Source organism: Rhinolophus sinicus, chromosome 7 (assembly GCF_057876585.1).
Source record: "Rhinolophus sinicus isolate RSI-liver-muscle chromosome 7, RSI-T2T, whole genome shotgun sequence".
Lineage (NCBI taxonomy): Eukaryota > Metazoa > Chordata > Mammalia > Chiroptera > Rhinolophidae > Rhinolophus > Rhinolophus sinicus.
Genome location: NC_142507.1, coordinates 1,749,913 through 1,777,746, shown reverse-complemented (window position 1 = coordinate 1,777,746; position 27,834 = coordinate 1,749,913). Strand labels below are relative to the sequence as shown.

General features: G+C 38.8%; 1 protein-coding gene across 6 annotated transcripts; it reads right to left on the bottom strand.

Moving 5' to 3' along the window:
* Positions 1-27,355, bottom strand: RMDN1 (regulator of microtubule dynamics 1). Of its 6 annotated transcripts, none has more exons than XR_012491812.2 (10): positions 27,171-27,355; positions 20,370-20,487; positions 15,837-15,933; positions 14,050-14,209; positions 9,057-9,146; positions 6,279-6,334; positions 4,291-4,511; positions 3,161-3,191; positions 1,078-1,211; positions 1-130 (listed from the first exon to the last, which is right to left on the bottom strand). XR_012491812.2 is itself a non-coding variant. In XM_019726262.3 (10 exons), exons 1-10 carry the CDS (start codon positions 27,297-27,299, stop codon positions 80-82), a joined length of 954 nt encoding a protein of 317 aa, XP_019581821.3. In that variant the 5' UTR covers positions 27,300-27,355; the 3' UTR covers positions 1-79. The 6 variants fall into 6 exon arrangements, 5 of the variants coding, with proteins under 5 accessions (XP_019581821.3, XP_088655468.1, XP_019581822.3 ...); XM_019726262.3 differs by having other exon boundaries at positions 4,424-4,511; XM_088799342.1 differs by having other exon boundaries at positions 1-133; positions 1,085-1,211; positions 4,424-4,511.
* Between the last annotated feature and the right edge of the window lie 479 nt (positions 27,356-27,834).

Sequence of the window (27,834 nt, the reverse complement as noted above, 5' to 3'; positions counted from 1 at the left end):
TTATGGTTAATGTACTTATAATTTGACAAAAAGGCACTGTTTCCTAGATACTTCATGTGCTTTCTTCTCTGAAACATTTTCAGTTCTTGTCACTGAAACCAGTAAGCAACTGAGCGGCTTCTGTCTGTATCTAAAATGGAAAAACACGTGTTATGAAGGAGCAGCGCAACACGGACCAGCCGGTGGGGTCACGTTCAGAGTGGGCTGTGCTTCTGACTTTCCCCCAATTAGGACGGCACGTGTGAGGGCAAAGGTCCTATGTGGGGACTGGGTGAGATGGGAGTGCAGCAGCACTGCACAAGCCCTGCCCGCCAGTTCCCTTCTAGAAACTCCATACTTTGCCATGTATAATGCGCACCCACGTTTTTGGCCCAAACTTTCAGGGAAAAAAATCTTTCGTTTTAATTTTTTAATTCAAATTTTTATTTGTTTACATTCAGGTACTTATCCTTTGTGTTATAAAGGAATATTAGCATTTACTTTTTAACATATTATGGTGCAAGAAATGTTATGTAACAAATAATTACAAAACACAGGAACAGATACAAGGTACAAGAAATGTTATGTACCGGTAACAAATGTATGATTTTTACTTATCATAGGAGGCCAACAACTCTTCCTCTGCAAGTTCCTCGTAAGTTCACCAAAACCGATGATTGTATTCCAGGGTATTATTTTGCATACGGATATCGCTATTGATTTCTAGAGTTACACTTAACTCATAAGCATAAATAAAAGAATTAAAAACATTTACATATAATAGACATAAAATTAGTACTACCCATGTGTAATGCACATCCTTATTTTTCCCTTACAAATTTGGGCAAAAAAGTAGCATTATACACGGCAAAATACTGTCCTTGGTCTGCAGAGTGTCAGTCAGGAGTGGCTGTTACTGCAGTAAATCGTTCACGCCTGTGTGCTGACAGGCAGGCGCGAGTGTAAACGTCCATGCCTTTACACGTCTGAAGTGGACACGTCTCAACAATAAGCATTCAGACTGCAGGTTTCTCAGACGTCCCTGCTCCCGCTCACTTCCAGGGGTGTGTGTGCCGCTCGCTGGGTGGAGACGCTTACCTGTCTGTCCTGGTCCGTGTGTGCCGGGTAGTCCCTGGCTTTCACCAGCCAGAAAGCGGCAAGCTTTCTGTTGTGGAGCTTCAAATAAGTCTTTCCTAAAAGAAGCAAGTTTTTGCTGTAGAAGTTCGGATCCACTGTTTGCAAGAAGGAAAAACAAACTGATCTCAGATGAAACAGTACTGTTATTTTTTGGTCTACATTCCAATAATAAATTTGTGTGGTCAGTACACATGTCCAAACTCACAGATTCTCCTGTCCCACTATTCCTATCACAACCACCTGTAAAATGATCACTTACTGAGCATGTACCCTGCCGGGCCCCGCACCGCACACACCTGCCTTTCCACAGCGATTGCCTAAAGCAGCTGCCCCATCTAATAGCTGGGCCCAGGCTCGGCAGCAGGCGCGCTCCCCGGGGCAGGGCCCTGGCTGTACCCGTCTCGTGCCCTGCTGCACCCCAAGTGCCCGCAGCAGAGCCTGGGACCTAACACGCTCTCCACACTCTTGCCGAGTGAGAATGAAATGACGACACGTCACTACGCACACTGGGTTGACCAGTGTGTGCTGAATGTGGGCCACACTTGGAATTTATAATGGAAAGGAGCGAGAAACACGAGCACAACTAAATGTAAAAAGAATGAAAAGAATGCTTTGATAGGTGTACTAATTCTAAAGTACGGGGACCAAGGGAAGCAGGGGGAAAAGCAACTAGCTCTTAGAGGTTACTCTGGGCAGCGTTGGAGGCTGAACAGGATTTTAACAAAGGTGGGGAACACTCTCGGCTGAGGGAGAAATGTCAACAGAAAACCTATGAATGAAAGCATGGGACGGTCCCACGTGCTTCACTAGTTCTTTACCCAGTTTCCTCCTATCAACCGGGACCCTTTATATTCAAAGCACACTCTTTCCTGCATATAGTTTAAGTCCATTTGCTCCTCAGCCAGAAACTCTAATTTGAACATACTGGTGAGATGCCATTGGGTGTACTTAAGGTTTCCCTGGGGTGAAGTCAATTTATTCCTCCATCTTTTTCTCATTTAGCAAATTTGCCCAGCATCATCCTAAACAACGAGGATGCAATTGTGAGACAATGAAGTCCCGTCCTCCCTGATCTGGTCTTAGACACGTAAACAAACACTCCTGCGTGGAGTGATAAGGCTGAGGCCCTTGATGGAACTCCGCCGCCAGACGGCCGGGAGGGAAGACCGCAGAGCCAGCGACCTCCGGGCTACGACTGGAGAAGACTGCACTTAACCAGCAGCACTGTCTTCTCCGCAGCACCGCGAGACCACATTTTTCTCATCACCCCAACCCTCACGTCTCTACCGCCCTGGCTTTACATCCCTTTGGGGAAACGTTGTTCCTAGATTCATCTTCACGACATGTCAAGCGACCATGATGAGAATGGCAGAAGAAGGCAGTAACAGTCAGAACAAACGTATCACAGAGAGTGTGTTAACATTCAGACAGTTCTTTAGAAAAAAATGGTTTTTTAAGAGTGCTTTGTTATCATGAAAGCATTTGGACAAGTCCATATGAACAGGCTCTCAAATTTAAAACAGTCTAATTTTCTGATTACAGAAATGTATTTCAGCCTTCTCTAGTTGGTGCTGCTAATATTAAAAAGAATCAAGTTAGGATGGGCTGGTGTCAGTTTAGTAGGCTGGCCATTTCTTCTAAGCACAAGTGATAGGAAAAGTAGACAATAGGAAAAGTAGACAGTATCTGCAACGGAATAAAAACTGGCCTGGTTTAAAACCTGACAGTTCCATTGAAATGCCTCTAATTAGCTGTGTGGTCTTAAATGAGACTGCTAACCGACAAAGCCTCCTCTCGAAAAGGAAGGCTGGATTTGAAGACATCAAAGGAAGGACCATTCCAGAATCGCAGCTCTAAATTCGGGAGGGCCAAATTCTTACTCAGGTGGTCTTTGCTGAATAAACACTTTAAAAATTGTTTGATAGTGTCTAGTACAAAAGTGTAGCAGAATAAATAACATTTTTCTTTTAAAAATTCCTATTATATATATAAAGTATTCGTACAATTTTAACTAGATTGGTATCTGAAATAAAAAATATTTTACCTTGCTCTGCCCTTTGAAAGTAGCCTAAAGCCTGTTAAAAAACACAACCGAAACACAATGAAAAGGGTTAAAACAGAATCAGTATTAAAAAAATATTTTCTCTAACGATCTATTCCTATGTTAAATATAAGTCAGGAAGTACATTAAAATATCTTAAAATAATGGTCAATTCATCAACAGCGAGCGATAACAGCAAACCCGAACATAAGACTGTTTAGTCACCAGAGCAGGGGACATGTGGCCCCTGCAGTCACGGCTTGGACCAGAGCCACATTGGTGCAGGGGGAGCGTTGCCACGAGCACCTCTGCTCTTCTGACCTTTCTCTTCTGAAATCTTAACAGTGACTCCAGGGGAAAAACTAGATAGAATCCAAAGCTGAACTCAGTGATACACAGGTTGTGCCGGTGAATTTTTCAAAGTCCTTTACTATTGAAATTTCTATGTAACATGTTACTGTGAGGCTGGAATTCTGCTAATTCTTCTTGTCCCACTTGAACTGTTTTTATAATCCATTAACTGACAACCAATTTCCCAAACAAGTAATTTGTCATAGCAGAGCTGACTACCTTTTTACTTGGAAGGCATTCTTTTTAATAATAAATATTTCCCAAATGTGTTTTAATTAAATACCCAATATACTTTACATATAATTCTACGCTACAGCTTTCCAGGCCAAAAAAAAACCCAAAAAACTCCTTATGATACAAATACTGGGAAAACGATTTCCACCGATTTCCTGACTGTGAAAATGTTGTGAAGAGTAAACCCAAAATATTTGCCCAGAAATCCCTTTCAAATTTTATTTTTAACAAGAAAAGCAAAAGGCCTGGAAAATACGAGAGAATAGAGTTTGTCAATACCACTTTTTTTTTAAAGCTTCAATTACTCTTCCTTTGTTGTCAGTACAAACATGTACTTTATTTTCCAGGCAAATGGCTGTTATTCTGCAGAACGTGTACCTAAAACATGCTGAATGACAGCTTCTATCGTTCTTGTTCTATTTTATGACTTTTATCTGGTATAAATTTCAAACAGGAAACGAATGTAGATGTTAGCCATGGGCTGCTCTAGCTGACAACACACCCGACACACCTGAGTTGCCAGCCACTCACCTAGGAAACCCACTCACCAGTGTGGACAGAGGTGCTAAGAAGCCTTGTGAGAAACGTGCTAGGCCCTCACTGCTCAGTCCAGATGTGTGTACACTGCAAACGGCCCCGCAGTTAGGAAACCGGCACTAAGGACACGAGGACAGCACACACCTCCTCATAAGTGGAGCTGGGAGGGGTCGCAAACAGCATTTTAGCAATCCTCCTCTGATACCAAGGCATTTCAGCAAACGTATAACACCTACAGGGAAATGAAAGAACATTCATACATTCGAACCGTACCCTTTGTGCCCTTAAAGACAGATACAAAAGGAATCTTCTAGTGTCCATTTAAACAGTTTGGACTTGGCAAATATTTAGTAGGCTAGACCTCCCACTGCGTTCATTATCTAGACGCGGCTTCCTGATGCATCAGTCAGGGTGCATTGTGGGATAAAACAAAGAGGCCGCGATCACACTCGCAATGGTAACAGAGTCTTCACTGAGGGCTCATTTTCTGCCAGGTGCTACGCTCAGGGGTTTGTTCTCTCTCACCTTATAACTAAATGAGAGGGGATCATTGCCCTATTTTTTCACATGGGAAAAACTAACTCAGAAGTTAAAAAAGAATCAAGAAAAATTACAAAGTGAGCATGATACGCATAAAACAGTGGCAAGTTTAAGTCCCCATATTTAAGAGTGAGGCAAACAGTCACCACACGACGATTCTGACAAGTTTCCGAAATGAGCAGGAAACAGTGTTGGACGTTGGACTAGTCTGACCATGTGGCCAAGACTGTGTCTCACTCATGTTTGCTCCCTGGTCTCTGCCTTAGTGACCATCCCTCAGCTGTCCCCTTCCTCAGTAGGTGGTGAGTTTCATGCGTCCTTCCTTTAGACCTCTTTCCAAAGAGCTTCATACAGGACTGTTTACATTGTTACACCTCTTACAAGGAATATTTAGCTCTGCAGACTATACACCCAAAGAAAACAGTGGCGAACCTTCCTCAAGAAAGACTCTTAAACCAGGAAGCAGGTGACACACACTGGCGCACGCTCACACCAGCCAAGTACGATGTACAGTGGACAAAGGTTACATGAGAACACAAAGCTCCCAGGGTCAGCTGGCATGTTCCTCAGATGACAGGACGCCTCAGACCTACTGCAGACAGACGGCCTCTTGGCCCTGCCGGGTCTCTGCAGTGGACCGTGAGCCCATTTCACGCAGCCTGGGCAAGGAGAGTTTCCCACCCAACATGGGGAATTTTAAAGGACGAACAAAAGTTTTAAGACCTGTCAGTCTTAGTACAGTAGTCCCCCCTTAGCCATGGTTTCACTTCCTGCGGTTTCAGTTGCCATTGTCCAACTATGAAATGGAAAATTCCAGAAATAAATAAATCTTAACTTTTAAATTGCACTCCCTTCCAGGCAGCGTGATGCATCTCGCATGACCTGCTCCATCCTGCAAGGACGGGGGCCGTCCCTGTGCCCAGCATCACGCACTAGGGGCTCCCCACACATTAGTCTCTTAGCAGCCGCCTCGTCTTATCACATCAGCGGTCAGGTGTCGCACGCAGTGCTTGTGGTCTGGTCACCCTTACTCCACCTCACAACGGCCCCAAAGCGCTCAAGCAGTGACGCTGGCAATTTGGATACGCCATAAAGAAGCCGGGTAGTGTCCTTCAGGAGGAAAGGTGAGTTTACATAGGGAAAAACCAGCATACGTAGGGCTCGGTACTGTCCGCAGTTCCAGGCGTCCACTGGGGGTCTTGGAATGTGTCCCCTACGGATAAGGGGGGACGACTGTACATGTTTCTAAATGATCTGCATAATAAGGTTTAACACGATCACAATCAATTTATTAGTATTTTCTAACAGTACATGCCCAACCACTAGTTAATTTAATGGCTTAAACACTCTTGACTTCCAAGTGAATATTTTAAAATATTTTACATCTTGCTTTTCATATACTACAAAGTAAGATCATATTAAATAACACTGAACATTTAATTTAAATAAATTTTCTTACCAAATACCCATAAGGTGAATTGAGGTGGCATCTTTAGGGTTCAATTCAATTGCTTTCTAACAAGAAATGAGAAAATCAGTCATTTGTTTTTTAAACACCACTGAGCACTTTACTATGTTTGCTGAAGACGCAATGATGTAAAAACCATCTGCAACGCTGCATTTCAGTCTATGATGCTCAACACCAATTTGTTTCCCCTGATTCTGTAACTGGTTAACGTGGTTTCCATACACAATTAAATGACTTGTACGAAGGTTACTGGTTTTTAGGGTCAGAAACTGACAATAGGGTTGATGAGAAAAAACATGAAATTTGTCAGTGAAACTAATTCTGAGAATGGTGCCCTGTAGCGCTCACTGTTCTTTCTAAATTAAAAGAAAAATAAGGAAGTTCTTTTTGCCAAGTCCTATATGACTACTGAGTACAAAGTACTCTTTCCTAAAAGAACAAAGAACATCATGGTAGAAAGTCTCGTCCTGCATACAGATTTTGCTCAACTTCCCCATCTATATTTAGCCAAGAAAAAATACTACTTATTCACAGAATTTGTTAATAGAATAATTCTGTATAATGTAAAATATGCTGATAGTCTCCCTAGTTTCTATTTCCTATGCGAAAGTCTGATGTGAATTAATGTAAAGCATAAACCACAGAATAACTTTATAGAAATTACTCCTCCTTTTATCCATTACTTTGTTGAAAAGTAAGGAAATTTCACAGATTAACATTATTCCATTAAAAATAAAAGACCCCTTTTTAAAAACTGAGACCTCCTAGCTGATGCTTTTCTGTACACACATATTTTCACGTTCAGTTGGTAATGTGTGAGACGCGTTTTCAACTATTTGTACCGGTTACCAGTGTGGGCTCTGAAGCCAGATACCAGGGTTCAACCACAACTCGGTGGCTTCTGACTTTTTGACCTTGGCATATCTGGGTTTGCTTTTATAGAACTGAGAAGGTACCACAGCTCCCGCAGAGGGTGGTGGTGAAACTGAAACGAGCAAGTAACAAGAGGTGCTTAACGCAGTCCTATCGTCCGTCACCAGCATCATCCTCGTTTTACTTTTCTTAAGTACCAGGCACTTCAACCTTGCTTTACTCACATGAATACGAACCAGCACTGATCTCAAGTTTACTATCAATACAGTGATACGATTTATAGTAAAATATATTTAAAGTGTATCCTTGCCCGTTGGCAGGCGCACGAGAAACTCAAGCACCACATGAAATTATTTAACTATTTAAGAATGGCACAGATCCAGAACCATTCTACATGCAAAAGAAAGTCCATTCGTCATGTGCAATTGACGCCTGGGCTACGGGAGTGCAGCCGTCTCATGGGTGGGAGGGGCTACTCTCAAGCAAACCTTTTCATAATTCTTCCTGCCATTAGTTTAAGTCTTCAAAAACGACCAGAATAATTCCTTCCGACATCAGCTATAATAGTGGAATTTGAAGTAGTAGTATAAATGATAAAAAATTGTCATTTTTAAATATACTTAACACACATACATTTGAAAGCTTATACAAAACATTGTTTTTTTTCCAAATATAACCTATAGCCTTCACTGTTTATTTAAAGTATACATTAATACATTTTCTGCAATTTTTCATTATTCACTTTGGAAGTTACTTGTCATGTATTTTTACATCTCAAGACACAGAGTAACGTAGAAGATTTATCTAACGCCATGGAGCAAAATACTGTATTTCATTGAGTGTAAGATACCATAAAAATTATGACACGTTATTATTTTACAAGCCACTAGAAAAGAAGTGCTGCCAATTACCAGAAGGTGCTGCCAATGACCAAATACCACTGATTACAGAACGCGATCTGAGTTCAAAGGTCGTAAATGTGAAGACTGTACATTATTACTCAACTGAAATACACACACGTGTACACACACTGCTGACGCCTGAATGAGGACCTACGTCTCCTGCCTCCCAGCCCATAGCTCTTTTTCACTGGTCATTAAATACACTGGGCCCTGAGACTATACCCCAGAATTCAGAAACGGTTTCATCAGCCAGCACGTGAGCATTAGCCCTACGGTTTCATCACTTCTTCTCCCTCTGCATTTCTGAGGCGGTGCAGAGTTGTAAGAAGGACACACGCTGGGCCTTCAGTGGCAGCTGTGTGCGCTTTGAGGACAACGCAGTAGAGCGCACGCACGTCAGGAAATATGCACAGTCCTGCAGCATTCCTGGCAGCTCAGGAAGGGCTTACTCTAACTACGTAAATTAACTTGAGGGGAAATATGAAAATGTACAAACACACAGGTCCTACTCGTAACCAGCACTGTCACTGGGGGAGTGGTGAGCCCACTGTCATACTGGAGGGCGGCCGCCCGCCCAGCGGCCAGGGCCTCGGATCGTCCCCTCCTAGCCTCTGCTCCTGGCCCGACTTGGTTGCATCCGCAGGATATTACTGAGTGTGCTGCCTGCACACTGGAACATTCCCCTCGCAACGCTCGCTCTTGGAAGCCAGCAAAGAGCTGGGTTTGACGAGTAATGATGACAAGAAACGTGGAGAAACGGTTGCAGGTCAGAGGCCACCTTGTGCTTTCCTGTCCCAGCCGAGGGTCCCAGGGAATGCAGCGCTCGCTCTCCATGGACCCAGAGACACCAAGTATGACAGAAGCGCCCCTGAGCAGTCAGCCCACCCAACCGGGAGAAACAAACTGTCACTACGTTTTAGGTGGTTTGCGATCTGGCTTCAGGTAAGTGAAACAAATCTACTCAGAAAACTATGACTTTTAAGTTCATCAGTACCTCAAAATGCTCCTTGATGACGTAGGCATTTGCGATTTTAGCCTTGATGCCTTCATAATCTCCAACATCACTAACACAGATTGCATACCACTAAAAATAGAAGGAAAAGGTGTAAGAAGAATAACACTTAATAATATTCCATTCAATACAAGGCAAACCTGAGTAACTATTCCTCAGTGGTCATTCTCACTCAACAAAAAGTTTTTGAGCATAAACACTGTACTAAATATGCTGGAATGTACAAAGAAAAGTGGACTTGGCCCCCAAGGAACTCAAGGATAGGCTAGGACGTGTCTTTGGAGAACTACAGTACAACACAGAGTAGTGAGTCTCTAAGAAATCAATGCAATGTGGGAGTAACAATAATACATGTCGACAGTCTGAATATACATTGAGAAAAATCTGCACCTGAATGACCATCATTTTATTTTTCCATCATCTTTTCGGGGCGCTACCTCTTCTCCCAATCTGCATTGTTAAGGTAACAACGGCCACATTTGTCAGCCTTGACCTAGTCCCCACAGCCATACTTGGACAACAGACCCAGAATGAGCTCATTGGAGTTGCTTCCCTAAGAACGGAATCCAAAACATCGAAGCTCCATAAACCAGGTGCTGTGGAAAGTCACTAGACTTAGGAGAACAATGGTCTGTGGTGAAAGGACGTGCAGATGACAGCAAAGAGGAGAGACGAGAGCCTCAAAGCAACTGAGGCTTAAATTGACCCTGCCTTTGGGTTCTGTGAAGTGTAAGTTTCTTATAATAAACACCCTTCTTTTGTTTGAGTTTATGTCTGTGGGATTCTAATAATTATAACCACAAATACTTTAACACTTAAACTTCTGTTTAAATCTATTTTCCACCAAAATATTTTTATCCTGCAATTTCATTAAAAATTAAAAAGTATACTTTAAATCACACACACACACACACACACACACACACACACACACACACCTCTGTAGACTATGCTAATTTAATCTTCATTGGCAGACACCCAGTAGCCCAAATGCAGATGACCAGAGGGGTCACAGAGGGTCTCAAACTTGATGCCCTGATCTTCTCCCATATCTCAGGGCCCTGGATAAAATCACCTCCTCTTATGCACTGAACCACCATATACATACACAATAAACAAAGCTTTTGGATGAGTCCTTAGCATTCTCCCCCGATGAGACTGGCATTTAGTGACCAATTAATTAATGATCACACTAGCAAGAGCTGATGGTAGGAGGTGTGATCGTGGGTGATTTTTATTTCCATATCTGTATTCTTTTTCTCAGTTTCCAAAATGCCTATTGTCTATACTGAATTTACATTATTTTTAAAGAAACTTTTAAATAGATATTCTAGCTAAGAAGGGGCAACAGATACTAGATTTACCTTCTTGCCTGAAACTCAGGAAAAAAAAAAAAAAGACAAAGTATAAAAAATAAAGAATCTCAAAATACTATCAGGTGACAGTGATACCTGAGAGACAAGAAAAAAATGAGGCGAGCCTAAGAGCTGCTCCATACGACCAGGGACAAAACAAGAACATCCACTCCTGCCCCTGCAACATTGTGCTGGACCTTCTAGCCAGGGAAATTGGGCAAGATCAATAATAAAAGGTGTCCAGATTGGAAAGGAAAAGAGTAATGCTATCTCTATTTATAGATGACATGATCTTATATTGAAAACCCTAAAGAATCTACCAAAAAAACAAATACAAAAAAACCCTAATAGAATCAATGAGTTTAGCAAAGCTATAGGATATAAAAATCAATATGCAAAAATCAGTTGCATTCCTATACACTAGCAATGAACAATCTGAAAATGAAATTAAGAAAACAATTCCAATTATAATAGCATCAAATAGAATAAAATACTTAAGAATAAATTTAACCAAAGAATATTATAAAACACTATTGAATGAAAAAAAGATCTAAGTAAATGAAAAGATAAGCCATGTTCATGGACGAGAAGACATGATGTTGTTACGATAGTAACATTCCCCTAATTGATCTACAGATTCAATATAATCTCTGTCAAAAACCCAATTGGCTCCTTTGCAGAAATTTACAAGCTGTTCCTAAAATTTGTATGGAAATTCAAGGGACTTAGAATAGTCAAAGCAATCTTGAAAAAGAACAAAACTGGAGGACTCACACTTGCTTATTTCAAAACTTACTAAAAAGCTACAGTAACTGAGACATTGTAGCACTGGCATAGGATACACATAAACCAATGGAATAGAACTGAGAGTTCAAAGATAAACCCATACATTTATGTTCAACTGATTTTTGTCAAGGATGCCAAGACCATTCAATGGAGAAAGAACAGTCTTTTCAACAAATGGTGTTAGGAAACTGCATATTTATATGCAAAAAGAATTACTCTGGACTCCTACCATAGCATGTATAAAAGTTAACTCCAAGCGGAGCAAAGACCTAATGTACGAGCTAAAAAATATAAAATTCTGACTAAGAAGCATAGATGAAAATCTGCATAAGCTTGGATTGGGCAAGTTTTTCAGATGTGACATCAAAAATAGAAGCAATCAAAGAAAAATACATTGAACTTCATCAAAATCAAAACTTGTGCATTAAACAACACTGTCAAGAAAGTAAAAAGACAGAATGGAAGGAAAGACTTGCAAATCATATCTAATGAGGCTCTAGTATCTAGAAAAAATGCTCTTACAACTAAACAATAAAAAGACAACCAAGTTTAAAAATCAGAATAGACATTTTCCTAAAGAAGATACACAAATGTCCAATAAGCACATGAAAAGATGCTTAACATCATTAGTAATTAGGAAAATATAAATCAAAACTAGGATGAGATATCCCTTCACACCAACTAGGATCACTACAGTAACAAGTGTTGGTGAGGCAAACAGTGGGTCAACCAACTATAAAACTAGTACAAAAACTAGTACAAAGGTTAAAAGACAAAAGCAGGAAGATCCTGTGTGATTACAACAATAGATTAAGGGATAACCACAAATACGTGCACACAAAAGAGTTTTTAAAATGATAATAAACAAACAAAGTAGTTTGTTTCTAGTAGTTTGTAGTGATTTTAGAATGTGGTTGAACTTAAGCAACCATCAACCTAAAATTGACTGTTACCAACATAGCTTGGTATACATGAAGCACATAGTAACCACAGACCAGAAATCTATAAGACATACAAGAAAGAGAAAAGAATCCAAACACAACACTAGAGAAAGTCATGAACATACAAGAGAGCAAGAAAATAAGAAGCAAAGAAAAACTACAAAAACAATCATAAAACAATTAATAAAATGGCAATAACTACATACCTATTAATAATTACTTTAAATGTAAATGAACTAAACGCTCCAATCAAAAGACATAGGGTGACTGAATAGATAAAAAATAAGACCTGTACATATGCTGCCTATAAGAGACCCACTTCAGATTGAAAGACACACACAGACAAAGTAAAGGGATGGAAAAAATATTTCATGCAAATGGAAATGAAAAAAAAAAAAGCTGAGGTAGCAATACTTATATCAGACAAAATGGATTTTAAAACAAAGGCTGTAACAAGAGACAAAGAAGGGCATTTCATAACGATAAAGGGATCAATTCAGCAAAAAGATATAACTCTTACAAACATATACACTCCCAACATAGGAGCAGCTAAATAAATAAAGCAGAAATTGATGGACATAAAGAGAGAGATTGACAGTAATACAGTTCTAATAGGGGATGTTAACACCCCACTGACATCAATGGGTAGAGCATTCAGACATGAAATCAACAAAGAAACAGTTGCCTTAAATGACACATTAGACCAGATGGACTTAATTGGTATTTTTAGAGCCTTTCGTCCCAAAGCAGCAGAATACCTATTCTTTTCAAATACACGTGGAACATTTTCCACCATAGACATAGAACATTTTCCACCATAGTCACAGAACATTTTCCATTCATGTTCGGCGACAAAACAAGTCTCAATAAACTTAAGACTGAAATGATATCACAAATTTTCTCTGATACCAATGGTATGAAACTAGAAATCAATTTCAAAAAGAAAACTGAAAAACACACAAACTACATGGAGGCTAAATAACACGTTACTAAACAATGAATGGGTTAACGAGATCAAGGAACAAATAAAAAAATACCAAGAGACAAAAGAAAATATAACGCAAAATCTATGGGACACAGGCAAAATAGTTATATGAGGGAAATTCATAGCAATCCTACCTCAAGAAACAAGAAAAATCTCAAATAAATAGTCTAATGTTACACCTAAAGGAACTAGGAAAAGAAAAACAAAGCCCAAAGTGAGTAGAAGGAAGAAAATAAAAATCAGAGTGAAAATAAATGAAACAGTTTAAAAAAATAGAAAGGATCAATGAAACAACAGCTGGTTTTTTGAAAAGATAAACAAAATTGATAAACATTTAGCCAGACTCATCAGGAAAAAGAGAGCCTAAAAAAATAAAATCAGAAATGAAAGAGAAGTGACAACTGACACCACAGATATGCAAAAGATTATAAGGAAATACCATGAACAATTATGTGCTAACAAATTGGAAAAAATGGATAAATTCCTAGAAACATACAATCATGCAAGACTGAATCAGGAAGAAACAAAATCTGGACAGATAACTAAGGAAGTCAAATCAGTAATCAAGCCTCCCTCCCCCCACCCACAAACAAAAATTGTGGACCAGATGGCGTCACGGGTGAATTTTACCAAACATTCAAAGAAGAATTAATACAGGTAATTCATGAAACTACTAATACTTTTGTTCAAAACCAAGCATTCACAAAAGCAATTTATCAAACATACTAATGAAGTTAGAATAAATGTTCAAGAATGCAAGGGAAAAAACTTCTTTTTGAAAAAACGATCTGAAAATAAATCTCTTCCCGACTTGAGAAGAGGACCACTCCCTTTTCTATGTAAACAGTGATAACAGACCAACGCCCCCTCGGCACAGGGTAGCGGTTCTGGTACTTTCGGCACCTCACCTTATGAGCTGCAAAGCTTGATTCATTTTTCTCTAGGGCTCTCTTTGCGTACGCTAAGGCTTCATACACCAGGAGCTTTTTCTCCTCCGCGGAGGTTCCGCTAAGCTGAGCTACATCACGTGATGCCCGTGCCAAACGCCACAGTAACTCTGCATCTTCACTAATGTGAAATAGATATAAAACAACCATTTAACTTGCATTTACGAACTGCTCAGGGCCACATGACTAGTGAATACATATGGTCTTTCAGGTCAGTGAGGACACAGCAAGCAACACGATATCAGATGCCATTATTCATAATGTTAAATTTGTTGTTTTCTTTCACACAACTTTATTTGCCAAAATTTCCTACAAAATATCAAACATCATACATAAATATAACTTACCTGTATTATATAAAATGCAACTTCCTTAGAAAATATCTTTGTATTTGAATTCTCTAAACATTCACCTTAGCAAATTCAACATATAACTTGAGGCTTGACTTCATTGCAACTGTGCTTCAGAAAACTCACAAACTGGTTCAGAAAATATCACAAAATACATAAACAGACAGGATCATGTTAAGAAAAACAACGCTGCTGTAGCCCTAGCCCCAAATACAGGATCTGGCACACAACAGGTATATGACAAGTACTTGGTAATGAAGCATTGAGTACAGTAATGGAACCTCAAAATGCACCCTATGCTTGAACGCGTCACCCATGCCCTGATACATGGCATATTTCAAGTAAGGGCACTGGACTCCTAGAAGAACTGCCCTTACATATGATCATATAAAATAAGAAATGTTTAATAAAATGTTACCACAATTAAGAGTTATAAATATTTTAAAAACTAACCTTAAATTCCTTTTTATTAAATGTCTGCCTTTAAGCCTTACAATATTATATATTTCTTAACAAAAACAATTCACACAAAATTTGTAAACTAAAAGTAGCAATAGCATATTTATAATTCAATGAATATGGTTTAACTACCTTATAACTTACTTTTCAGGTAGTTACTGCAGTGAGTATAAAATGCCAAACCAGCCACCTTAAGTTACTGAAGGGAGAATGGAGAAGGAAAAATGGGTCTGACAGATATTTAGGAAGTAAAACTGACAGATCTTGGGGAAAACATTTGTTTGGGGAATCTCAGAAATGGAGCAGAAAATGACTCAATATTTTCAGTTTTGGAGACAAGGTTGATCAGTGACCTGGAAATGCCTTTTAGCCTTATTTGACTTAATTTCTGGGACTGGATCGTCTTCTCCCTGTATCCTCCCCCCCCCCCCCACACACACACACAGTGATTCTCTGGACTAAACCTGTGATCTATTAAAACAAAAAAGGTATTTTCAGTTTCTCTAAAAGACTGTTTTTAAAGTGATACACGGATACCATTCAATGGTGGCATAAAATCATCCTAAGTAATATAAATCTTATACCAATAAAAATTTAATTTAAAAGAAATGAGAAATATACAATATAGATGCAATAAACATATTCAACGACGACCTTGTATTATCCAAAGCAAAATAACAAAATGGAGAAAGTATTTCAGCATTCTACTAGAGTAAGCAGAAAAGCCTTTCCTACATCACAGCATACATGCAGCATTTTTAAGTCACTTGATGTAAGAAAAAAACAGCATACTATCAATTAAACTCTTAAGAAATATTACTTTGAAATAAAAACTTTTTTAAAGCATAAAAATTTCAAGCATCAAGAATCATTTTAAGTGTTAAATAACACAAAAATTTTGAGGAAACCGCAAACCCAGTCCCCTCACATATCACTTACCTTTCCTTGTACTGGGTCAGCAACTGATAAAGTTTTTCTGTTTCTCCACTTTCGTACAGGTAGTCTGCTTGTGCAAGGACTTCCTCAACTCTCGAGACTATAAAAGAAAGAAGAACACAGTAAGGTAGGTCTTCCCAAGCCAGACAACAATAATTCTAAGAAACACAAACACTTTCATATATAAGCAAAAGAAATTAGATACAGAAATCCTCTATAAAGAGATCAGAAATTCTGCAATATGCAGATGTGTCGTAGAAATAATTGTGACACTATCACAGGAAGTGATTTACTTAAACTATGGAGAGTAAAAAATTAGAAAACTGATTCTGGTACTAAATGTGATACATTTTTTAAAATGAAGAAAGGAATTTCCTCTGAAGAGTTTGTGTTACCTTTCCCCTCTTTGTTGTGAGTGCTACTTTTAAGTACCATCCATCATAGGAAATGGTATGATACCCACTGAAAATTATTAATTTGCACGGACTGAACCATAGTATTATTAGATTCTCTTCATGACTTAACTCATACAGATATTATGGAAAGAGTCAAATATGTCATCAAAAACTTACATGATGTTAACTACACAGAGAATCTAAAACTTAACTCCTTGGCTCTATGCTCCAACCATTAACTAGTTTAGACATTACTCCAAAGCACACAAAACTTATAGACAGTGTAATGCTCTAAAAAAGTTGACTAGTTACTGAAGAAAACAGTTGTCTGAATTTTGGGATATTCCAATTATCACTAAGGCATACACACATTTAATGTTGTCTTCTGTAAGGGAGCTGTATTACTCAGCCCTACATATAAGACAATATTCCAATGTTGTTCAGTTAAGTTTATTATTTACCTTGGTATGTTTTAATTAATCATAGTGCATTTGAGGTTAAAACATTTTTTTTTTTTGAGTTTTTGAAAAATTAAAATCTAGATCAGCAAAAAAAACAAAACACCTCATGAATTTGACACAACCGTGTGAAGTGGTTTTTATTAAGTTAACATCATGATGTAATCATACTAGTTTAAGAAAAATTAAATGACAATAGCAAAGAAACCCTAAAATTAAATAAAGATTTTTTTCCCACTCTTTAATCCTATTTCAAATTAGTTAGGTGCTAGAGTTTAATAATATTCCCACAGCTGGTTAATTTTCTTAAGTTTGCCTCCCTTTTATTCTTTATATTTATCAGTGGTCTATTCTCCAGATTCGGGTTATAACAATTCAAAGACTCTTAAAAAGAGTAAGTAGTAGTCTCAGCACTCTTAGCAGATATTTGTGGTAGGCAGAACAATGGCTCCAAACATCCTAACCCCTGGAAGCTGTGAAAACGTACAGCTTGCATGGCAAAGGGGCATTACGTTTGGGGATGGAATTAAGGTGCTAATCAGCTGACATCAAAGAAGGAAATTACCTTGGATTAGCCAATAGGTGGGGCCAATATAAACACAGGAGTCCCTAATGGGGAAGAGGTGTGACAGTGGGCCCAAGGTCAGAGCGAAGTGACTGCTGGCTGTGAGCATGGAGGAAAGGGACGGCCTCTGAAAGCTGAGACACCAGGAAACATTCTCCCTGAAGCCTCCACAAGGGACACAGCCCTGCCCTCACCTTGATTTCAATCCAGTGGCGCTCGCTTATCAGACTAAACGTAGCTGATACGGTACATCTGAACGTGCACATGACACGTGTATGATACGCATATGTGTAAGTAGCAAAGTTACATTTAATTCTATTTGTTGAATTTTCTCCAACTCCCTGAGGAGACTTACAGAGACCACTGTCCTTAACATGATATAGGAACTCTACATCTCATCACTCATGTAATTAAAAATGGAGAAATCGACTGAAAAATTTAACATAGTTTAAATCATTTTTGTATTCTTCTTTTATAACTTCTAAAATCACTGATCTCCAATTACTTTATTATACAGTACAATAGCACAAACTATAGTATCCAGGCTTTAAATCTATATATCTATATATTTATATGTAGATATATACATATATATAGATACATATAGATATATACAGATATAGATCTATAAATAGACAGACAGATAGATGCTTTTCCCTGATTCTGACCAGAAGTTTCTGAAATCACTTACTGTGCAATTTATAAGGACAAATACACTGCCTCTGACACTGCAGACTCACAGGCACTAGGAAGGGAGCAGGCAGACCCCTCACACACCTGCAAATCAACTGGTTTTAACTTGTTTAATGCTCTGTGCTTTTCCTGAAAATATTTGAAAATGAGCTGTTACTGACATCAAGAGACCATAGTCTATAAATGGACTAAACTTTCAAAGTAAATTAGTTTTCAACTTAAGAAGTGAATAAATATCCCAAGATGAATGGAGACACTAATTCAACCTACAGCTGTACAATGGAAAAATACGGCCCACGATGTGACATAGTGCATATGTAAGTTGGTAACTTTGATTTTCTAGTTTCCTTGCTAAGTGTAGTCTTAGCCAAGTGAGAGGAATGAAATACTCCACCCTCGGCAAGCAAACAGCTCTATTTCTGAAGTTCCTCCAGGGAGCACTTATGAAGCAGAAAGTGAGTACCTAGATTTCCTAGATACGCTAAGATTTTTCTAGACACTATAAGGCTGTAAGTACAGCAACATCATAAAATCTAAGGCAAGACTTTTTTCACACCATAATACTCGGCGGTACTGGGAGTGCGCGGAGCCTCCCGAAGTGCCCTGGGCAGTACAGAGGGATCCGTGTACGGAGGGGGCACTGACCCGCTCTGCAGGGTCCTCGTACAGAGAATCAGTAGAAGAACATGAAAAGGCAACGGCAGTGACTGTGTGAAGAGCAGGCGAGCTGAGCCACTTGGAACCAGCTGTTAAGCATTTTACAAGTGGACTTTCACACACAGATACTGTGAATGCATTAGCATATCTTGAGGGGCTTTGAATTTTGCCTCTTTTAAGGAAATAATAAAAATTTTTCTTCTGGACTGCTTCAATTACTGCTGATAAGTAGGTATGCTGTGGTAAATATAGACATAATCATTTAAAAAAATGAGTCCTACAATCAAAAATATATACATGTCCTTGGATTAATTTCTAAAACAGTCTCACTTTTAATGATTTAATCTCAGTAAAGGGAGAAGAAAAATATTTTTAATTGGCTTCAATGAGCATGAAGCAGATCTAAAGATAATCAAGCAGAAGTTTTGATGAGTGTAATTAGTTGAAGACCAATTCCTAAAAAAATGAAAAATAGCAGAGAAGGGCGACAGATGACAATAAAACTTGTAAGGACACCAATGAAGTTATATTTTCATAAGTTAGAAAAAAATGGTTTCTATAGTTTACCAATAATTGATGATTTTTTTCAAGGGCTGTGGCTTAGTGTCACAAATTATATGAACAACATGTCAACCAACTAATTATAAAATAAGGTTATGTTTAAAAAAAAAGCTAAAGAAAATCAAAGAAAGCTAAATGAATATCCATATTCTGTTCTTCGCATTAATGTTTTAAGTGCTCAAGTTATGCTTGAAAATAGAGAAAGGATTAAAAAACATACGACAGTTTTCATTAAAATTTGTAATAAAAACAACGAATTTAGTTTTCAGAATATGTTATAGCTTGGAATGTTAAAATGTTATTTTTTTTCAAAGTTTTATTTAGTGCTAGATTGGAACTAACTTTTAGAGTTATTTTTGTACATACATACTTTTATTTTTATGTTGCAGAGGAAGTTGTGACTTCTTTTGAATAGTCTGTATATGAACATAGGTATAAGCCAGCTAAAATGAAAGAATTAGCATGTACTGGATAAAAAGAATCAGAATTTCTATAGTAATAAACACTTAGAACGTCACACAAACTCGTGGCACCCATGACAACTGTATACATATACCAGGCAAGTACTGGTCCCAGACACAGCTTTGCTGCAGTCTCTCACGCGTTGCAAAAAAGAAGTAACATCCAGCACCTGAATGTTAAATAAAAAAAGCTGGACGGCTAGGTCACTGCACCCCATTTCCTTTTCCAAACTTTATAAATTCTAGTTTAGTCACATGCTTGATATGTAATCCTATAACTACTATCTCTTCTTCAATAAGTTCAGAATGGTAGCTTTAAATAACTCTAAAGCTAGTGTAACACCACAGCAATAAGGAAAGAAAAGAATCATTGTAGCTTTATAAAGTAGGGATTGGCAACTTTTTCTATAAGGGATCCATAGCGTAAATATCTTAGGCTTTGCTGGCCAGATATGGTCTCTGTGGTATATTCTTCCCCATCCCACAATCCCTGGACCCTTTAAAAATGTAACAAATATTCTTAGCCCAAGGGTCCTATACAAGTATAAAGTGTTAATAGGGTGTTTCTCACTGAAGGAGCTCTAGTTACTAGAAGAACATATATCAAACTGACAAGTAGAGAAAAGTAGAAAATAATCTAGCCTATAACGATAGTAGTTTCAATGTCTATTCAAAAATAACTAAGTTACTAACAAAAAAGAACAAACATAAATCACTAAGCGTTCAGGAGTTTAGCTTAGACTTACCTTTGGCTGTGGCATGAACCACAGCAGCCCGAGAGATGACCTGATAAGTTTCAAATCCCAAATAAGACAAGGCTGAGAATAAAAGGCTTCTTCTGAAAGCCCCTGGGTTTCCCATCACCTATGGAAACAATTATGGTCAGAATTAATTAAACAGAAAATGTGAAGCAACTACCACACCAAGTTAAAATTACGTCACTTTTCTCCCACCCCCAAAGCAACCAATCCCAAGAATACTGGAAGTTCCGAATTTACTTCATTAAATGCGTCAGTAAAATGATTTCACGTTATTACTTTCAATGGAGTGCATGTTCTGTTAGGATTCATAAGAGTGGTTAAGGGTGGTAGCTAAATCTAAGAATCAGTCATGCAGGTAAGTGCTGGATTGGAAGAGCTACATTTTATTTGAGGAGGCACGGATATCAAAATGGTATGAAATAAACTATGAGACACCAACATATACATACCAATTTTAAGAATAAACAAGATGAAAAAGACCAAAAAAACCCAGACAAGATGAAAATATCAAATATGGTTAATTTCTACACATAAAAAACGTACACGGCTTTAAGTAAAGATGTCTTCAAAAGTGATCCACAAAACTCAGTTTTTCAATAAACAACGAATAAAATAAAGAGTATATCCAAAGAGATTTAGAAATTAATTTTCATAATCATGGTCAGAATTCTCAAGACCAATGGCAAAGGAGGAATATATGGGTCTCACTTCCCTTCTCCCACAACAATTTTTCTCTGTCATGTAGCATTTTTCTTTTTCTTTCTTTTTCCATTTCTGTTGATTCATTCCCATCAGTATAAAAATAAGCTATACTTTCTTTGTGAGCTGTGTTCTTTCCCTTCTTAAAAGCAAACACCAAAGCTTCCCCTTACCCCCTTCAGACTCATTTTCCAACTTCTCTTTTCAGCAAAACTCTTTTACAAACTTGTGTTTACTCTATCCCTACCCCCTCTTCCCATTCTCTCTTGAACTCATGCCAATCACACTTTTATCCCCACAATTCCACTGTGGATCCTGACGTTACTAAGTAACAAAGGGCACTGCTATTTCCGATGGTCATTCTGAATTCCCATCTTACTTGACCTTTCAACAGCATTTGCTAGATGATCACTCTCTCCTTTTTAAAAAAAATCATGATTGGATGTTTAATTTTTTAAAGCAGCTTTACTGAGGTAAATGATATACAATAAACTGCACATACATAATGGGTACAATTTAAGACATGCGTATAAACCCGTAAAGCCATCACCATCAGCACAATCAAGATAATGAATATATCCAGCAACCCCCAATCTCCTCAGGCCCCTCTGTAATAACATCCAGCCCCTTTCCCAGCACTTGCTGCGTCCTCTCACTCTTGAAACATTTTCACTTAGCTTTTGAAATACTACTCTATTGAATTTCCTCGTTTCAACACCTGTTCCTTTTGTTGGTTCCTCATCTCCAATACCTCACTGTCCAGGTGTGTCCTGGGCTTAGTCCCAGACCTTGTTTTCTCTATTTGTATCATTTTGGTGATCTCATTTCATTTCATGACTTGTTACCATCAACATGTCAAAAACATGCAAACGTAACGAGCCCAGTGTCTCCTCTAAACTTCAGAACCCTAAATCCAGCTGCCTAATCAACACTTATCTTCACATGAAGTACAACAGGAACTTCAAGTTTATCAGCCAAAACAGCTACTGTTTCCCTCAGTTTTCCCTTTCACGGTAAATGACAACTCGATTCTTCTGATTGTGCAGGTTAAGAAAACAAACACAACCCACCCCTGGTTCACATTTTGACTTCTCCTAAGTATCCAGAGTAGGAATGAGGAATCAGGAATCCAACACATTCCAATGTGCTCAGTGCTTTATTATCGTCTTGAGCATGAGTATACAAGATACTGAACCCAAAGGGATTTGAAACAAGGTAACGGCAAAGTAGTCAAACTAAATTTGATGTAGTCACATTTTTAACATTTAATTTTCTGAGTTTATTTGCATTTACCAAAGAGAAGCATGGTGGGGGTGTTTGTACTTTAAAAGCTGGTGCCAGAGGTCTGGCTTCCAATCAGCCTGAATCTACGTGCTTACTAAAATACCCCCTTTTGGGACACTGACAAATCTTGGTGTACCCTCCATTACTGGGAGCCACTAAGAATAAAGTCAGCTGCTTGAACAATCACAATGACTGGATGACAGCAAGAGCTAGGGAAGGGTTGAACAAGAAGATTCATCTCCTACACAAGCCACTCCTTCAGGCCTGGGAGAGGGGGCTGTTTCACCCAGTGCATAGAAACCAACACAGAGAGTCAAGGAAAACGAAGAAAGAGAAAAATATGCTCCAAAGGAAAGCAAGATAAAAGCTTGGAAAATGACCTTAATGAAACAGAGAAAAGTAATTTACCTAATGAAGAGTTCAAAATAACAGTCATAAAGATGCTCACTGAGCTCAGGGGAAAAATGAACAACGTAAGAATTTTAACAAAGAGAAAATATAAGAAAATACCAAACAGAAGTCACACAGCTGAAGAATACAATAACTGAATTGAAAAAATACAAGAGAGGTTCAACAGCAGAAGAGATGAAGTCGAAGAAAGGATCAATGAATTCAAAGACAGGGCAATGGAACTCACCCAATCAGAGCAGCAAAAAATATAAAGAATGAAAAAGAGGGAAGATAGCTTAAGGAACTTATGTGACATCGAGCTGACCAACATTTGTATTATGGGATTCTAGAAGGAGAAGAAAGAAAGGAAGAAAAGGGCACAAGGCTTAGTTGAAGAATTAATTGCTGAATACTTCCCTAACCTGGAGAAAAAAACATTCATTCAAATCCAGGAAACCCAGGGAATTAGAAATAAGATTAATCCAAAGAGACTCATGAGACACATTATTAATTAAAGTATCAAAAGACAAAGGAGAGAGTCAACAATACAGTAAAAGGATCACATGCCATGATCAAGTGGGATTTATTCCAGGAAAGCAAGGACGGTTCAATAGCCACCTATCAATCAATGTGATACACCACACTAACAAAATGAAGGCCATAAATCAGTAACCACCTCAACTGGTGCAGAAAAAGCATTTGACAAAATTCAACCTCTATTTATGATAAAATTCTCAACAAGGTGGGTATAGAGGGAACATACGTCAACATAATAAAGGCCATGTATGACAAACCCACAGCTAACGTCATACCCAACAGTGTAAAGCTGAAAGCTTTTCCTCTAAGATGAGACAAAACAAGGATGCCAACCCTTGCCACTTTTATTCAACCATAGTGTTGGAAGTCCTAGCCAGAGCAATTGGATGAGAAAGAGAAATAAAAGGCTTCTAAATCTGAAAGAAGTAAAATTGTCACTATTTGCACATGACATGATATTATATCATAAAAACTCTAAGGACTCCACCAAAAAACTGTTAGAACTAAAGACATACTCAGGCAAGTTGTAAGATATAAAATCAATATACACAAACCTGTTGTGTTTTCATATACTAATAACAAAAGATCAGAAAGAGAATTTTAAGAAAACAATCCCATTTACAATTTCATCAACAAGAATACCTAAGAATAAATTTAACCAAGGAGGTTAAATTTAAAAATCTGTACACTGAAAACTGTAATACATTGATGAAAGAAATTGAGGAGGACACAAATCCATGCTCATGAATTTGAAGAATATTGTTAAAATGTTCATACTACACAAAGCAATGTGCAGATTCAATGCAATCCCTATCAAAATTCTGAGGGTGTTTTTCACACAAATAGAACAAATAATCCTAAAATTTGTATGGAACCATAAAAGATCCTGAATAGTCAAAGCAATCTTGAGAAAGAACGAAGTTGGAGGCATCACAGTCCCTGACTTCAAACTATATACTACATGGCTATGGTAATCAAAACAGTATGGTATTGGCATAAAAACAGACACATAGATTAATGGAACAAAACAGAGAGCCCAGAAATAAACCCACACATATTTGATCAATTTATTTATGACTAAGGAGCCAAGAATATATCAATACAATGGGGAAAGGACAGTCTCTTCAATATATGGCATTGGCAAAACTGAACAGATACATGCAAAAGAATGAAACTGAACCACTAACTTACACCATACACACAATTAACTCAAATTGGATTAAAGACTTGAACATTAAGACCTGAAACCATAAAACTCCTAGAAGAAAATACAGGTGATAAGCTCCTTGACTTCAGTCTCGGCACTAATTTTTTTGGATTTGAAAACAAAAGCAAAGGCAAAAGAAGCAAAAATAAAGCAGTGGGACTTTATGAAACTAAAAAGCTTCTGCACAGCAAAGGAAACCATCAACAAAATTAAAAGGCAACCTACCAAATGGGAGAAAACACTTGCAAATCATATATGTGATAAGGGATTAGTATCCAAAACATATTTTTAGAAACTCATACAACTCAATAGACAAAAACCAAACAATTTGATTTAAAAAATGGGCAGAGGATCTAAAGAGACCGTTTCCCAAAGACACACAATGGCCAACAGGTACATGAAAAGATGCTCAACATCACTAATCATCAGGGAAATGCAAAACAAAACCACAATAAGATATCACCTCACACCTGTCAGCATGGATGTTATCAAAAAGAAAAGAAATAACAAGTGTTGGCGAGAATGTGGAGAAAAGGGAATCCTCATGCACTGTTGGTGGGAATGTAAATTGGTGCACCCACTATGGAAAACAGTATGGACATTCCCCAAAACATTAAAAATAGAACTGCCTTGTGATCCAGCAGTTTCACTTCTGAATATTTATCCAAAGGAAATGAAAACACTTAACTCAAAAAGATATATGCACCCTCACGTTCATTGCAGTATTATTTACAATAGCCAAGAAATGAAAGCAACCTACAAGTAAATGTCCATAGATGAATGGATAAATAAATATGGTATATCTATACAATGGAATATTATTCAGCCATAAAAAGAATGAAATTTCACCATGGATGGACCTTGAGGGCATTATGCTAAAGTGAAATAAGTCAGACAGAGAACGACAAGTACCATATGATTTCACTTATATGTGGAATCTAAAAAAAAAAAAAAAAAATTCCAAACTCATAAATACAGAAAACAGATAGACTGGTGGTTACCAGAAGCAGGGGGCAGAGGTGGGTGAAATGGGACAAGGCAATCAAAGATACAAACTGCCAGCTTTTAAAAATAAGTCCTGGGAATTTAATGTACAGTGTGGTTACTATAGTTAATAATGTATTATATATTTGAAAGTTGCTAAGAGAGTAAATCATAAACATTCTCATCAGAAGAAAAAAATAACTGTGTAGAGATGGATGTTAACTAAACTTACTGTGGTGACTATTTACAATATACATAAGTATCGAATCATTATTTTGTACACCTGAAATCAAAGTTATATGTCAATTATATCTCAATAAATAAATAAATTAAAAATAAAACGGCCCCTGTAGATCCCCGCCTTCTGGTATTTACTCCCTTGAGTAACCCCATCTCCTTAAATATAGTCTGACCTTCCTGACTACCCTGGAAGAAACTGAGTATGCAGAAGTGAAGGAAATTGACAGAATACTATTATTTAATATACAAATTTTGCTTATTGTCCCAGTGCTGTCCTTTATACCAACTATTTTCTCTCCCACACAGGATCGAATCCTGATTATGTATTGCATTTAGTTGTCATGTTTCTTTAGTCCCTCCCATTCTTGACTTTTGTCTTACCCTTGCTATCTTGCTTCTCTAGTTTTCAGGTTTGAAGCACAGCGGCTGTGTGCAGCGCATAGGCTCTGGAGAGAATCTATCTGCCATCAAATCCAACATCTTTCTAACTGTGAGACTTAGACACATTACTTAATCTATTTTAGTTTCCTCTTTTAAAAAATGGTTAAAGTGACAGTTCTGACTTCATAGGGTGGAAATGAAGATTAAATGAGGCAATACTTAACACAATGACTGGCTATATAGGAAGACTTCAATAAATGTTAGCTATTATTACCTAAAGTATGATCACATCACTAAAATAGTTTTAAATTCACCGATGCTGTAATTTGAAAACTGGAACTAACCAGTTTCCTCCCACCCTTCTGCATACATCATCCAACAGCAGCACATCTTCCTATAAGCTCTTGGGAGCAAAAGGGGGCAAACCTTACTGTCTTTCATTACCGCCTACCCCAACCCAGTAACTCTGCACATAGTCAAAAATGTGCATTTTAGAGTATGAAATAATGAAACATCTAGTTCAAATGACATATACCGTATGCACCAATGCCCGGTCTCGCCCTCCACTCCTGTTTCAGAAATAAAGGAAAGCCCGAACAGTGTAACACAAATGCCAAAACCGGCACTACAATCCAACATCTATCTCAGCATTCTTCCTTAACATTATGCAGGCAAAGCGAGCAACTCAAATGATAATAATAATAAAAAGACCTCAATAGTACCAAATCTCTGCTTCTGAGTGGCAGGAATTTTCAAAATCCCACCACAAACGTTTCAGTCCGCTAGACTGACAGCCGCAGGCGTGGTTACCGTAACCGGCATCGCGAAAGGGAACTTTCACAGCGGCCGAGGTTCTCCCCGCTCCGGCTGTTGTCACACAGGACGGACAGCGTCTCGGGGAGCGCAAGCGGGGGACTTCACACAGGTAAAGGACGAGGACCTGTCGGTCGCGGGAGTCTCTGGGGACGCCCGGCCCGAGTTCCTTCCTCAGTTCACCCCTTTCCCTAAGGCGGCGCGGGCCGCTAGCGGAGGGGACGCGGGAGCGAGGACGGCGGGTTAGTTACCTCAGACCCGCCGAGTCGCCAACGCCCGCACGTCCCGCGGCTGCCAGCAGCACCTGTCGAAAGCCGAAGTCCCGAGGCGATGCCACGTCCCCACGGGAGAAAACGCCAGAGCAGCGCTGACAGCGCCATGACCTACCCGCGCGCTTGACACTTCAACTCCTAGGCCGCCGAGGAGCAAGCGGGGCGGGGCGAAAGGAGCCCACGACCAATCCGGGAAAAGCGCATCCGCCCACTTCCTGCCGGCGCCTCTTCCGGCGCACGGCTTCCGGTAGGTGGGGCTTACCTCAGTGCGTCGCCCTTAGCGGCCCCTCTGCGCCTGCGCCGAGAGACTGGGTCGGTGAGAATTCCCTTTCGGCCTCTGACTCGTTTCTGTTCCCGGTCTTTGGGGATGTCATGGTTTTTTCACAAAGCAACATACATCACCGGAACGGAACTGAAAGTTCGGAAGTAGAGCCGAGAATTTATGTGCGCGAGACAAAAAAATGATCTGTTACTGACCGTCCTCTGCTGGCTTCAAAGGGAGGGAGAATCTGGTGCTGGGGGGTCCTTTGGGGAGATAAATGCTAGGAGGGACTGAACTACTTTACGTAAAGCAGGAGAGGAAGAGATTGAGCGGCTGGAGGGGAGGTGCTCGGGGAGAAGCGAGGAGCCTCCGGAAGGAAAC

Excerpts from the sequence above, each read along its gene's own strand:
- RMDN1 (XM_088799342.1), bottom strand. The coding sequence starts at position 27,299 with ATGGCGCTGTCAGCGCTGCTCTGGCGTTTTCTCCCGTGGGGACGTGGC. Across the intron at positions 4,512-6,278 it reads ATTCACCTTATGGGTATTTG|GTGTTATACGTTTGCTGAAA; the intron begins GTAAGAAAATTT and ends ATTTCCCTGTAG. Across the intron at positions 3,192-4,423 it reads CCAGCTCCACTTATGAGGAG|GCTTTAGGCTACTTTCAAAG; the intron begins GTGTGTGCTGTC and ends GTTTTTTAACAG.